This window comes from Apteryx mantelli, chromosome 5, assembly GCF_036417845.1.
Source record: "Apteryx mantelli isolate bAptMan1 chromosome 5, bAptMan1.hap1, whole genome shotgun sequence".
NCBI classification, from domain to species: Eukaryota; Metazoa; Chordata; class Aves; order Apterygiformes; family Apterygidae; genus Apteryx; species Apteryx mantelli.
In genome coordinates, this window is record NC_089982.1 from 50608588 (window position 1) to 50623727 (window position 15140).

At 47.6% G+C, this 15140-nt stretch overlaps 1 protein-coding gene across 1 annotated transcript in view; it reads left to right on the forward strand.

The window, feature by feature from the left end:
- Positions 1 to 7522: 7522 nt before the first annotated feature.
- Positions 7523 to 15140, forward strand: part of STOX2 (storkhead box 2) — a 149263-nt gene continuing 141645 nt past the window's right edge. Inside the window, exon 1 of the mRNA XM_067297956.1 lies at positions 7523 to 7859. Coding sequence (XP_067154057.1) covers positions 7523 to 7859 — 337 coding nt within the window. The remainder of the gene's footprint in view (positions 7860 to 15140) is intronic.

Consider the following 15140-nt stretch of genomic DNA (forward strand, 5'->3'; position numbering starts at 1 on the left):
CTCGCCCGGTCGGTGCAAACCCAGTGCTGGAAGGGCTTCAGCTGGTGGCAGTGGAGAAGCTGGTTATTTGCTCCCAAATGAGCATTTGCTGGGTTTTTCCACTGTTGCTCACCAGCTAAAAGAGCGAAAGGGGGTAGCTAGTGTCATACCACAGCCAGCATCCAAATGTTTCTAAAAGTAATAACAGGCATTTTAACAGTAATCGCAGGCAGTTGTAAGGTGCCTTTTCCCTTCATATCTGTGAACCAATTGTGTCTTTGGCTGTACAAGTTCACTGGGGTAGGAAACCTAAGGCCTGAAGTGAAGCGTAACGAGAGAAGAGTATTGAACAGAGCAGAGAAAATGGGGTAGGACCTTCCTTTAAAGAGGAAAAAAAATATATCCATCCTGGGGATGGGAATTTCTTCTTTCTCAGAGCTATATTGTTGTTTTGCAGAGGCACCTGGAACAACCAAAGAACCTTCCAGAAATTGGGTCTTCTGATCAAGAAAAGATACAGTTTTGTTAGGTGTGCATGTGTAGGACGCCAGCTGTAGGCGAAGAGCAAGCAGGGCCACAAATTCAACCTCGAGGTCAGACCAGATCACTGGGCTCCTTTGGTCCCGCTTGCCAGGCCTTGTGGCGCTTCCTCTGCCAGCCCCGCTACGCAAATGGTGATGACCTCACCGAGGTTATGACATCACAAGCGACATCACCACCTGCAGAAGTTACAAAGGGCCGCACGCAGCCGGTCGCCTCGGCTTTCCCAGCTGCCGCTCTGCCAGGTTACTGTAACACCGGCCCTGGAGCCTGGAGGAGGAGGTGGTGCTGGGTGAGGGGTGCCTGGAGGAAGGCTGCAAGCGCCGATCACCTCTTGTGAACCGCGTCTTGGTCAGTGGGTTGACGCGCACGATGTGGGAAAAGCCCAGCGGCCGGTTACAGGTAGCGACCCTGCTGGCCAGCCCTGTGTCTGCTGGCAGGAAAAGCTGGGACGTCTTGACCCAGGTGAGGCCTCCCCGTGTCTTGCCTTGATGTGTCAGGATGGGGCCCTGCCTGCCTGAACAGCAACGCAAGATCTCAAAGGGCTTTTAGCCAAAAACGGCATCACCCAAGTTGCTCTCAAAGCCCACGCTCAGGTGTGGTTGCTGCACCCTGCGCACCAATCGCCCTGGCTGCAGAGGGGCTTTTCTGGCACACTTCTCCTTTTTTTCTTTATTCCCTGCAGGCAGCAGGTGGGTATTGCATTAGCAGCCCCTGCTTGAATTCCTCTTCTGGAAGGTGGAAGAACTAATTTTACAGTTCACTTAAATGTGGTCGGCTCTGCCCACCTCACCTCCTTGCCTGTGCTCAGGATATACTTCCAGAAGGAAGGGGTAGGGTTACCACGCTCTCCTTTACATCCCTCATCGAACGGGGTCCCTGAAGGAAAATGGAGCCAGTACAGGGCTGGGGTTGGAGCCATCAGCGATATGTACCACATGAGCAAGAATCTGCCTTTACTTCACTTGGCCTATGTTCAGCATTCACATTTCCATACTCCTAGGGGTGCATGTATTGTGATTTCATTCTCCTGAATGCAATTTTGCACTGCCCGTAGCATTTATTCTCAGGACTTGCCTTGCCCTACATGGGAAGGGGAAACAAGGAAAAGCACATCTACACAAACAGAGAAATATCCGATCAAAATGACAAGGCTGATGGAGACCCTCTGATCTCCTCCAAGCTGACCCTGGAGGCATTAACTCAGGGACCTGCCGGTTTTGGCCGGTATTGGCCCTCCTTGCTTGGCTGAGTCAGTGATGAGAAGAGCCCACATGCTCCAGGCCACAGGCTATGAAAGCAAATACAAAGAAGGGCAGAGAAATAGATAGTATTGCTCTTTCTTCCAAAGCACTCATGAAAATTAATGGCCATTTCATTTACAATTTCTTTTCATTACCGGTAGGGGAATCATAAAAAATACAGTATTCTTTTGGTATATCAGTGCCTGAGCTGCTTGAATGTATTTTTAGTGGTCCTTGCAAGGCAATTCCGACAAGGAGATACTTTAGACAAATTGGTGCATCACTTCCATAATTAAAATTGCATGTTACCTGCAAGTATCGAGTCCTTTATAGCTCTAACAGAGCAGAGCTGCATAGCTTGAAACAAAATTCTGTCTCTGTCAAATAAACTGTCCAAACCCAGTCCTAGTGTCTGGCTGTAACCTGGCCAAATCAATTGTTGCAATGGGCCCAAATTCCTAGCAGAAAAGAGACAATTATAGGTTGGAAGCCACATGAAAACTTCTCTATTCTAGATAAATATATGTATAGGGTTAAGATATACACATACCCTTCTCCTCCCTCCCTATCACTTTCCTGGCCTTGGCAGTCAAGAATTTCCTATGGAGAGAATCTATTCTGGCCCCATTTCTCTGCACTGATCGTTAAAAACACTGTGATGAGCTGTTTTACTAGTTGTTGGCTTCAAAACATTTATAAGTCTCATTCCCATCTTTGCAGCTTCATAAATAAATAAAATAAAAGGGCATTCCAGGTCAGGAGTTGTAGAGCCACTTATTTACATCTCTAAACATAGGCACCTGAGTGTGAATGTGGCAGACTTGTACCGTTGTATTATACATGTTTTGTGAGTAAATTGAGAACTTGTTTTCCATGTCTGCTAGGAGATGATTTTTATCCTGGTCAGCATAACTTCCCTAGTATAGGTAGACTATTGTTAAACAGACAATAGATAATTGGACCCTACCTGCTCACCTGTCCAAACAGTAATGATCTCATTGCAAAAATTTAATGTTGTTGCCAAGGATTTTCCTCAAGAGGAAGATGGGCACACCTGCCATAACAAGGAATCTCCTCTCCTTTCTTTGGTGTACTCTTTGCCCCCAGGATCCTCCTTGATGCCAGCAAGTCTGAGTCAGGTGAAAGTGCAGAGCTTAAAAATTACGAAGTCAGCTGTTTCCTGTGCTGTTTATTAGTACGCTGTCTGCTTTGGAACAGGCTCATCGCTCCTCATGTGGGAAACTCCCATTGACTTCAGTGGGAACGTTGCCTGAATAAGGACTTCTGAGTAGGGCTTTTGGGTTGAAGACGGCAAGACAGGACTGAATGCTGAAATACTTGGCTCCTACCAGAGCAGAGGCTGTCAAACAGCAATTCCTATGATGCTTGTGATTAGCAGATCTCAGGGAACTTTACAAATGGGAGAAGTGTTATTATCCTCATATTACAAAAACAGGTTACCAAAACAAAGGGGAAAGGAAAATGAAGTGTTGTTTTATGAATTCTTGGCTGCTAATCTGTGTTTTCATGTGATGCAAACTATGCAAATATAGAGTTATATTTATCTACAGAGGCTGCCACAGTTCTGGGAATGGATTTAAGAAGTAGCTACTAGATTGCCTCTTCCATGATCTTGCTATTTGTAGATAAAAGCTGCCAGCTCTCTTTCTGATTGCTGTTGTTTTAGAGCATTCGCTCTTTTGATATGGCTTCTGATTTTTCTCAAGTATGACAAAAAGAGCATCAGGACTACGTGTTATGGGCATATTCCCTCCTGGCCCCTCTCTTACCTTCATGTCCACAGCAGTAAAGTGAGAAGTTGGAGCCAGCTTACATTGCCTCCGCGTGTGCTGTGCAGCAACTCTGGCCAAGCCCGTGTAGCTCCCTCCTGGAGCAGGAGGAGAGGGCAACACTTGTCAAAATTTATTAGTGAAGCCTGAAAGTTCAGTTCTTGCTCCTGTTGCAGTAAGTGCTGTATTTGATGCCAGCAGTCACACAGCTCTGTTTCACAGCTGCAACTGCAGGCAGCACTAGCATAAGTCTCCAGCTTAAATCAGTCTTCCAAAGGGAAATCGATGCATGTACGTTCTAAAAAAAAAAAGAAAAAACAAAAAAATCCACCAAAACAGACAGAAATATCTTAAAGATTCATCTTGTAGCTGGTAGCTCCATGACAGCTTGGGAGTTTGCTGCTAGAAACTTCAGCCATCTAAAAACCTACTGAAGTGTAAGAATAGCTTCTTTGCTGGAAAGAGATGACTCTGCTGGAGGGTGTGCAGGACTCTTTTGCCAGGTAACAACACTGGCTGGATGGTTAAGGAGGGAAAGTATTGTTTCTTCTTGTATAAAACCACTATAGAAATTCAAAAAAAAGTTCCTCCTCTAGGAAGTACACTTTAAAACCCCCTCGTAGGGGAAATCTTCAATAAGTTGCTTGCTGACTTACTGTCTGAATACTATATCTTAAATTACCTGCTGACATACTCTTTAGGCTGCCAAATCATGCAACTTGCCTTCTTATATACAAATCAAGAATGTCAAGTCGCCGTTGGAAAATACATTTCACGTCAGCCTTTCTTTTGCATTATGTGGCACTGACGACTTGTAGGAGAATATTCTTTTCCCAGAGAGTTTTTAATAAGGAGAAACCCATTTGTAGCCAACATTTACCACACCTAAGTTTTGGATCAAGCAATATAAATAGCCAAAGAATACAGCCATATCAGGTTTGTTTGGCTTTCTGCTCTTTACTAGAATAAACAAACTCAGTTTGCTGCAGACCTCCTGCCACTGCTGATGCATTTCAAAGAGAGGTGTCTAAGTCTTGGGGCTACCTTACCACAGTGGGGTAAACGTCTACCTTTCCAAACACTTCAGGGACGCTTAGAAATTCCACTCGCCCTGTTTCCATTACTTGATCATAAAAAGAGTCTAGGCTGTCTTCTTGTTTGCATTTTGATCGGTAAATACCAGATTAGCTTTAATCTGGCTATTGATCTTGACTATCTGGAAGAAATCCCTTGAAGCGAGAGTGAATGAAAAGGAAGGAGATGCTGTTTAACCAAAACCAGGAAGCAACAAAATGCATAGACCAAAGTGAACCAAAATCCCCCAAATTCTGAGGCAAGGACATTTGAACCAGGAGTGAGATGGGGAAAAAGAAAGGAATAATGAATGTACGCACTTGTCACCCACAGCCTTTATCCTGACCCCTGAAACAACGGGGAGTCTTTTAATGGGGGCCTCAGGGTCCTGCTCAGCTCACGCTGGCAGTGACTTTTGTGGGAATGGCATCTAACCTGAGAGTGCAATATATCTTGATTTGTGCCAGAGTCACTATGCTCTGCCCAACTTGTTTTGGACAGACTATACCCTATTATCTCTCATTACCTTGTCACTATGGTTTTTTTCTACTCATACGCACCTTGCACAACTGCAGGGCAACCTGTCCAAACCCGCTCTAGGCTTTGTCCCTCTGGTCGTGCCTGCTCCTCTCGCTTTCGGGCTCTGCAGACCAGCAGAGCGGGTGCCACCAGCGCTGACAGCATGCCAGCAGCCCCTCGGCAGCCCTGCAGGCAGGGAAAAGCCCAAACGTCATCGCCCAGCACATTTCACATTTGGATTGCTGTCATTAGTAATAAGCAGTAATTAATCCTTACTAAATGAATCTGTATGAGTAAGAAATGAGTGCAACGACTGAGGTAGCCCTTGCGACGGGAGTCCTCCTCGCTGGCAGGCAGACCCGAGGAGGATGAGGAGGAGGACGAGGAGGAGGATGAGGGCTCGGCTGGCGGTGCCGGGCAGGGGTAGGTGTGCCCAGTGGAGGTGGCGAGCCCGGCTCCAAGCTGCGGAGGATGGGTGCGAAGTGGGGCGAAGGACGAGGTAGTGAAATCTGGGTGGGAGAGGGTTAGTCAGCTGCGGATTAGCCTTTACGGGAGAACAAGCCAGGGACAGGGAGGATATTGACAGCAGAGAAGTGTTACTCCAAATGCCTTGCAAGGGCAGGAAAATGACGGCATGGCATGTTTTGCCACACAAATTGCCTCAGAATTAGTATTGAGGGAAGACAGACAACGCTAGTGGAGAGAAGGATGCCGGTTACGCAACCGAAGGCTGCCGGGCATGCTGTGCTGAGCATGCTTTTCCCAGAGGCAGCAGGATGGTGGATTTGGCTAGTGCTCGGATTTGGGGGCCGGAGGCAAAACTGGGGTCCTGTGTGTGAACGTTCGGTACGTATCAGGCACAGAAGCCAAAAAAAGTCAAAAGGCTTAATCTGACTCCTTTGTTTCCGCAGCTAGGAATAATAATAATAAAAAAAAGAGCAACCGAAGCTTTGTGTTACCTGCGGAGCCTAATGAGTGGCAAGATGTCACTGTAATGAGCTCCACGCAAAGGCAGCACACCGGTAAGCCCTGCCCAGAGGAACTGAAATGAAAGTGTGATGTGATAGATAAAAGCCTGATATAATGCAGAGGAGGAAGCACACGGTAATAATAACACAAGTATGAGGAGATCATGACAGCAGTTTCAACACAGTGAAACTAGCTGTTTTAACAGGCAATCAGTGGCTCAGGTGAGCTTTATGAAGCAGCCTGCAGTACAATAAGGATGCCGAGGGTCCCCTTTCAAGCTTATGGCTGAATGAAAACGTAAAAATGCTCCTTTGAAATATTGACAGAGGCACAATCAAAAGTGTTGTTGGCTGAGATGAGGAGCGTCTGGAGATCTTGCTGTGCTGGATTTTTAAGGAGGGTTTACAGAATTGCGAGCCAGTGTTAATAAGCTCTGTCCACAACTCTAAATGACTCACTGGGATTTTGAACAATGTTTTTTTTTATCTCTAATTTCCCCTTTGGTAAAGCTAGTTTTGTAAAACTTGTCTACCTCTTTGAGATGTTGGTAAATCTGATCATACTCAGTACAGGGTTTATAGGACAAAAACCAAAAAGGAGTGGGAATATCAAAGGAGTCTCAGTTGTTAAACAGCTGTTGGGGAGAAGGAAGCGAGTATCGATGGAGAGTCCCATGTGATTAAAATGAGGTTAGCACCAAATGGGCGGCAGCTTCAGGGGAGAAAAGCCGTAAGAGACGTTGATGTTAGTGAATACAGGCGAAACAGGTTAAAAAACGTAGCTTATGCACAGTGGTGGCTGAAGCCTCTTTAGTGCTGTGGGGAATGGGCTGAGGGCCGGGTTTGCCCAGTGCGTGGCTGGTGCTGCTCCTGGCAGGAGAGCCATCTCCTCCGCTGCAGTTTTCGTCCTTGAGACCTTCCCCTTCGTAGGGCATCCCCAACGGGAGTTGACTTTTTTTGTGCGGTTGAGGATTTCCGCAGAAGGTGGAAGTGAGGGCCCTAAACCTACCTTCTGGCAAGCGTGACCCGCACCCGCGGCGAGCGCCTGCCACTGAGCACCGCTTTGAAGAGCCCCGGGACAGGGGCCGGGGCGGGACCCGGGTCCCCGTTTCTGCCGAGGTCCCTTGCGAGGCAGCGCCGACCTGCAGCACCGAGGAGGCAGAAAAATCGCAGAGTGCTGGGAAAAGGCCCCAGGAGTCAGGAGCGACCCGTGCCGCTGCTGCCCGGCGTTTCCAGCGCCCGCCCGGCGCGGAGGAGCGGGCGGAGGAGGAGGCGGCCGCGGGGCGGAGCGGGGGCGGGGGCGGGGGCCGGGGCCGGGGGCGGCGCGGCACGGCCGCGCAGCGCGGCGCAGCGCGGCGCAGCGGGTCGGGTCGGGGCATGGCCGGCGGCGGCGGGCGGCGGTAGGGCCATGCCGCGCCGGGCCGAGCGGTGCCTGCAGATCGCCCCGCACTCCCTGGCCATCGTCCTGGGCGGCGGGGCGGCGCGGCCGGGGGGCGGCGGGGCGGCGGCGGAGCTGGGCCGGCACCGCATCGGCTACGAGATCTTCGCGGACTTCAAGCGGGAGAACATGCAGCACTTCTGGGACCGGCGGGCCACGGCGGCCGTGGCCGAGACCTTCTTCCTGGGCTGGATCGACGAGCAGGTGCTGCTGGTGCAGGGCAAGGAGGAGCACCTGGAGGTGCTGCGGCAGGGCTGGGCGCGCCGCTCCCTCAAGCCCCCCAGCGGCTTCCGCATCAAGTGCCTGGGTAGGTGCCGCCCGGGCCGGGCCGGGCCCCGGGCCGTCGGGGGGCGGGCGGCCGCGGCGCTCCGGCGTGCGGGGGAGGACGGCGGCGGGTTTTGGGCCGTGCTTCCCTCTCGCCCGCGAGGCTGCCGCCGGCAACTCTGATTCTCTCTCCTTTTTTCTCTCCCCCCCCCCCTCTTTTTTAACCAAACTTTTAGCGTATTTTATTAGAGTTGCAGTCACTCCGGCTAAAATAATAATGCCGCCCATTCCTGCTTAATTGATACTTCACATTATATTTGGATCTAGCTTGAGGTCGTGCATCAGTATAGGCACTTCCGTGGGAAAAAAGCAACAGCAGCAGCAGCAGGAGGCGAGGGGTGGCTCTTCTTTGCTGAACGGGGCAGGCGGCTTTCGGGGCTGTAAATGGCAAGTGCGTCGTGGCCGGGTGGGCTGAAGGTCTCGGTTATGGGGCTGTTCCCCGGGGGAATCCTGCCTTCCACTCATGTGCTGTTGTGTGTCCTGTGCAGTTTTCAGACACTTCTCCGTCACTTGTTATGTCTCAGTCAGACTTAGCCCATTTAAAAATGAATTGCTGGACCTCTTTTTCCACATCACACAGAAATTCTCTCTGAACTTGCCAACAAAAAACAGCGTTGGAGAATAGGTGGTAAACCCTCTTCTGGCGATATAAACGTGTTATGTGCTCCACCAATATTTAGAAGAGAGTAAAAAGTTGGTTGGCAGGTAGTAGACTTGTGTTTTGACTGTTTTTTTTAATGGAGCTGCTGTTCATTGCCAGCAGAGAAAACCTACGCGTGCTTTCTACCGAAGGCTGTTAAATGCTTGTACCTTTACTTTTAGAAGAAAGTAGTGCCCAACCCCTGTCCGTAGTCTTCGCCTCTCCTTGGAGATAAGCGAAGTGTTTAATGCTTGCTGCATTAATCTGGGGGTCCCCTGGCTGCTGGGGACTTTGAGGCCCCAGTAGGACTGAGGAAGAAGGATGCTTGAATGGGTGCCACGACTGACGGAGCATAGGGCAAGTGTTTGATTTTTGGGGTGTCTCTGGATGGAGCAGATCTGGCAGGCGATGTTTCTCAGCCTGCTGAGCACAAGGGCTATTGAACGGCCCACTCGACTTTGACATTACAGCGCCAGGAATGGAATGTAAACAGGGCTCTGTGGTCGACTTTAAAATACAGAAATACAGCTTTTGCTAGAAGTTCATGTTAATAAGTAAGCTCACTAATGTGTAAACAATATGCATTCCTTGGAGGTTATCTTTATTGTGAATTTACAGAAGACTAGAGCAAAAGTTCTCGTTTGACTTTAAAAATATAAAATGTCTCTCAGTATTTGATTAAAAGCTGTGAAAGAAGAACCGGGATCTTCTGGATTCTTGCCTGTTGTGCAATGTTTGTAGCTGAGGTAAATGGGATGTAGAAAAAACAATTATTCATAAGGTCTCTGCCTCCTTTCCACGCCCAGTCTGATAATTCAGGTCTTTTGTCAAAGTAGATTCACCCTTGCTCATTCTGTAAGGACACCAGGGGAGCTATGTAGTTAAAGAAGAGTCAAAGTAACGGGCCTGGCCTGTGGGCATGAGCATCTGCTTAAATGTGTGTAATTGTATTTTCAACATAATTAGGTGCCTAATGTGTAAATGGCTGTGATTTATTTAGGAGCTCTCTCATGCTTTATTCTCCACTTTGTTCACTGATTGCAATATTACAGTACACTTAAAGACAAAAAAATCCCCACACTTTTCAGCTTTTTTTTTTCTTTTTTAAAACACTGTACAAAATAGTCTTTTTTTAAAATGGTGGCTGTACGGGGCTGTGAGGAGCACCTGCCTGGCGGGAAGGTGAGGAACAGTAGTTTTTTATTAGCTGTTAATGAATAACTGATGGGGTCAAGGGGAAAGGCAGCACAGTACTTTGAGGAAGGTGAAGTTTTCTGCTGTTCTGCACTGGCCCGTAGCGTCTGCGCTGTGCAGTGAGCATCCTGATCCCAATCACCAGCATCGTTAAGTGCTAACGTGATCCAGAAGTTATGACTGCGGCCTGACTTGCAAACTTCTGCTGGTGACGCTCCGATTTCTCTTCGTTACAGTCCAGAGCATTGGCTGCTCTGCTGAGTAATGGGTCATGATGGTCACGGAGATAGCTGCTGGTGGAAAAAATATCTGTGGAGAAGGAGAGAGAGCTAAACCTCTAACATGCGTAGCATGTTTTACAGTTACGGCAGCAGAAAACATAAAACAGAAGGCGAATCAGCGTTGAATAGGTCTTTCCACATTTAAATCCACATTTAAAGTGTCATGTGTAGTTTACACAGATTGGACAGTGCTAGTAGCTCTGTGGCTTGTTACAGGTGTGTCTGAGCCAGAAAAAATGTGTTAAAAACCATGTGAAATGCTGGAGTCCAAAGGTTTGACTCTGAATGGGAAAATTAGATCCTGCTGTAAAGTAGGATGGGAATATGAAGCAAGACAGAGGATTGCTTTAGTGCCTACAGTTTAGGGTTTGAGGGTACAGGGAACGGAGTGTTTCACACGTAACCCTAAAACTCACTTCTGCGGTGGCTTTCTTAAACTAAATCGTTACGTCATAATAACTTGCTTAGCATCCATTTTTGCAGCTTGTAGGGATCAGAGTTTCTCAGATATTGGGAAATTGATGGGTGTATCTAGGTTTTTAAGCTGGCTGACAGGAAGGCTTTGGGAAGCATATGCAGACTTTGGATAAACAAAACCCGATATGCTAAATGTGCTGATTTAGAGGGGCATGGAAACCTTATGTGTACCCGTACATCCCGATGATGAAATTCGTCATCTTTGCTAAGACTGATTTGGAGCTTTCTTGTAACTTTGCAATGCTTCTGCAACTTAAGTCTTTAATGAGTGTTATTATTTTAATAAGATTTCTCTCTTTGACACACCTTCCATTTGCTTCCACTAATATTTGTCATTCTGGAAGCTGATTTTTTTTTTCCTTTCAGCTCCTCTGTGCCTCCCCAAGCAAGGCCATGCTGGTGTGGCAGGCTTGTGGGTGCTCCCCCTCAGCAGGCCCATTTCCATGTCTTCCTCTCCTTTTGTGCTTGCAGGTGAGGCTTCCTTCTGTATTTCTTGCACTTGATTTTTGCATCTTGGACAATGGGCATCTTTGAGAGGCTTTCGTACGCTCCATGGAAGGGCCATGCCCTTTCGTAAGGGTTGGTCTATCAGTGAGTTAAAAAGAAGCGACCAAACTTTGTAATGACCCTTGGTCATGCCCAGAGCAATTTCTTCAATTAGAAGCTGATGTTTCAACTGGAGTTTTCAAGAAATGTATGTGCCATAATTAAACTAACTAGCGCGAGTTATAATTTAGCAGGGCCGGCCCTTGTGCATTGTGCGTGCTCAGCCGTGCGTGGAGGGAGAGGCCTTATGCCGCGCTCGGAGCCGGAGCTAAGTGCTCTCTTTTCTGTCCCCGCCGCGTTCGCTTTTGCCACCAAAACTTAAATTAACACCCCACCAATTTAGCGTTAGTCATTTTTGCAGTGAGTTTTTCAGTCATTAGTGAATGACTGTAGTGCTGTGAAGTGTTGGACATTAAATGTTATTCATTTATAGCCAGTCATAAAATGTTAATTGTTTTTTTCCCCTCCCAATTATCTCCTTTAAATCATGAAAACTTCTTTTCAGTGAGGGGGTGTTAGATTTCATAGCAATGAAACCTCTGAGGAGGAGTGTACCACACATTCACATACACCTTTTGTACGCCTCGTGGTATTGCCATGGGAACTTGAGGGGATCTGAACTGCGGTTTGTGAATCCTTCTCCCTCACCCCCACCTGAACTTAGATCCACTGAGCAATCTTTATTTCTGTGAGGTGATTATTGCAACCTGAAAAAGAGAAAGGCAAATCTGGGTAAACGTCTGACTGGGGTGCTTATGATTTTACTCCCAACTTTGAGCAAAGAGCTTTGCTGCTCAGAAGTACCAGGTTGGGCCTTTAGAGTACTTGTCAAAGTAGCTTTTAGAGACCAGGGAGAGAGAGGCAAGAGACAAGTGGTTGTGGGCCACATATAACGTGTCTGATTTCTGAGTACGTGGTGTGTGCTCACATTTTGATAGTGAAATCCTGGAGTCAAAAGGGCTTTTTGCTCTTCAAGGGAAGTAGCTGTAGACGGTCTGCAAGACTAACTGCAGCTTACGGCATTTGTCTAAAAAGTATTGTGAAAATAAAAACCACGCATGGAAAGATGCAACCTATGTCGTTTCTTTTTCTGACTCAAAGCTGCTTCTCTTGAGGAAGCAAAGTCAAATACACTGATGCATTGTGTTCTCTGTGCGGTTCAAATCAAGGATTTGTAAGGTTAATAGGCAGCTGGGGCTGTCTCTCTCCCTTCACCTCCTTTCCCCCCTCTAAAGAATGCCCCTGTATACTAAAGAGTGCTTCATAGTGCCTGTGACTGTAGCAGTAAACTCTTTCAAAGCCATCCAGCTTTCCAGTTAAGCGTATGCCCTACGTATTCTGTATAAAAAGCAACACCGCAAGAAAATTGAGCTTCCCCAGTGAAGCCCTCAGAAGTCGGGGTATGCCAAAGCAGAAGTTGCACGAGGGGCCGTAACTCTCTTCATCTCTTTGTGCACGGTGATCCAGCCTTTTAACTGATGCTCCTTATTTCCTGCCCCAAAGGACCCTGTCTTACCCGGGGAGCAGCGTGGAGGCGGTGGTCCCGGTGTTTGGGATGGGCTCCCGGGCTGCCGTCGTGGCATGCCCTTCGGCCACCGTGCTGAGCGAGCCCCGTCATCTCCCCTGTCCGCCCTTCGCCTGCCTCCTGAATTGTCAAAAACGGGGGGTGTGCGGCCAACCAGAGGTGCCGCAGCCCCTGCAGGCCCGGGGACGGGCAGGCGTGGGGGAGCTGGGACCGTCCCTGCTTTTGGGTTTGGGCTGCCGCTTTGCCTCAGGGCGCTGTCGGGCTTGGGGACGCTTGTGCGTGTGATATACACATTCATGCATCTGTTCCATTTTGGGTCAGTACCCTGATCTGAACTGAAACCTAATTTAAATGTACTGACCGCCGTGGGGAGCAAGGGGCGCGGCGGGAAACCCAGCTGATTGAGCTGATGTTGTATCGGCACTTAGGAATCGAGCCACTTCTTCTGGGTTGTTCTGTCTTTTGCAGGTTTTAAAGTGGTAAATCTTACTCTCACATTTTCTTAAACTGTTTAAAAGAGGAGAACCAGCTTTTCTGCTCCTTTTGTTCCTCATTAGCTTTTCAACTTTCCATGCAGTAATTACTGAGCTGCATTAACTGAAAAGAGGCAAATACTTTCTCCCAACCCATCCAGGGCAGGCTTAAAACTTCAGCAAACTCACGTTCCAGGTCTTCTACAGGTAGTTTTCTTTTCTGCCAGAGTTAGATTTTCTTTACATTTTGCTAGTAGATGCCTATTGACTAATATTTTATTTATCAAATTATAATGATTGTAGCAGACTAAGTTCAGACCTTTTACACATGTTGCCGTACTTTAAAATCTGCTTTTAAATAGGTTTAAATTTATAAAGAAAGTCCTTTTAATGCAAAGGTGTTATAGGAAGTGTCAGAAAACGCTGCTATCCCAGGGCTTACGGTGCAGTTTTTGGTTAAGCTTTTTTGTAAAGTCAATGGTAACAAAGCTGGTGCTCTTTCTGAGCTGTCTTGACGCTGTTGCTTCAGGCTATTTGTCCAGATCACGAACCTTTCCTGTTTTGTTTTTTTTTTAATTTTTGCTGAACAGCAGAATTACAGCCTGTCCCTGAGGCAGGGCGAGCCAGAGCTCCACCACATTCTTGTCTGCGTTCAGGGCATCAGCAGCACTGATGCGTGCCCGAAGCTTCAGGCGTCCCGCGGGACGCTCGGCATTCAGACCTGCCCCGTGAGCGACACCGCACCTTCCTCCGGTTTCCGCAGGCGCCTCGTGACTAGGCTCCTCGTTTCCCGGTGCTCGAGTAAGGGCCGAAGTGTTCAGAGACAGCGCAAACTGCAACCCGGTGGTGGTTTCCAGTGCTGGAGCTGGGGCTGCGAAAGCTGAGGACGGAAGGAACAATTTAATAACCAACTCGTGCAGTAGCAGAAACTTTATGGGGTTCTGATGAAGTTTTAAGCTCTCTCCAAACTTTGTTTTTACTTTAATTGTGCAAGTGTAAATGTTTTGATTATTTTCTAATGAAGTTGGCTGCTGGGAGTGTTATTACAATATCCAGTTTCTATATTGAAACTGCTCCCTGGGTGGGCCAGGTCTGGAAAGGTTTTTAAGGATATTAGGTTCTTTTTAGAATAAAATCCTTTCATGTAATATGTAAACATGCTTTCTTCTGTCCAGTGTACTGGATTGCTCAGTTTTTGACCTGAAATTTCATCTGAGACCTCTGATGATAAATATATGAAGGCTAAGAATGTATAAGTATGTATATTTTGATGAAAATAAATGCTTTCCAGTTGACATTTGAGCAGATCTTCATGGCTCTCTCTCTCTTTTTTTTTTTTTAATCATGCTCCTGTTCTGAGCCACAATAACAATACAGTGCACACTCTGAACAGGGTGATACCTATTCAGGGAATCTGAATAGCGTTTCTCTTTCTATTCTTTTTTTTTCCTAAAACAGAAAAGCAATGGTCTGATACTGCCATCAGCTCCTTTTAAGTCTATATGTGGTTTCCTTGTGAGAGAAAGTTAGCATACTGTGCACTTAAATATATGCAGTCAATTAACTTCTACATTGTGTTTTCTGGAGCTGGATAAACTTGTAAACCATGCAGTATGAGATTTGTTGTTGTTATTTTTTGCAAGGAAGAACAACAGCAGAAGTCCAGAAACATAGTCAAACCCTATACCCTTTTAGCTTAACTTTGAGTTCTGCTGTCAGCTAATTAAGAGGTGCATGCAAGTGTATCGAGGACTGCTCTTTAAGTGAATTGATTTGCCTTTCAAATCTCTATTAAATGATTCCAAACTCAGCGTGACAGTGAAAAAGCATTTCTATCCGAAAAGCGTGGTTTGTGTAGTTTCATGAAGTTGTACTTTTAATGCAGTTTTTCCTAGCAGCTAGTGCTTCAGGAGGTACGTAGGCTCAGGATGCCTTAGGAGGAGCGCAGAGATGCTGACGGGCCCAGTGGCCGCCCCGGGGCGAGCAGCCCCGGCAGGGGGAGAGGAGCTCCTGCTCAGCGCTGGCTCGGTCCCGCGCCGCTGGAGAGGCAGCGCGCCCCTGGCCATCCGCACCGGCACCCGCAGTGCTGGTGACTCTCCGGCTTGTCTGTTCCCGCCGTGTTGCCCGT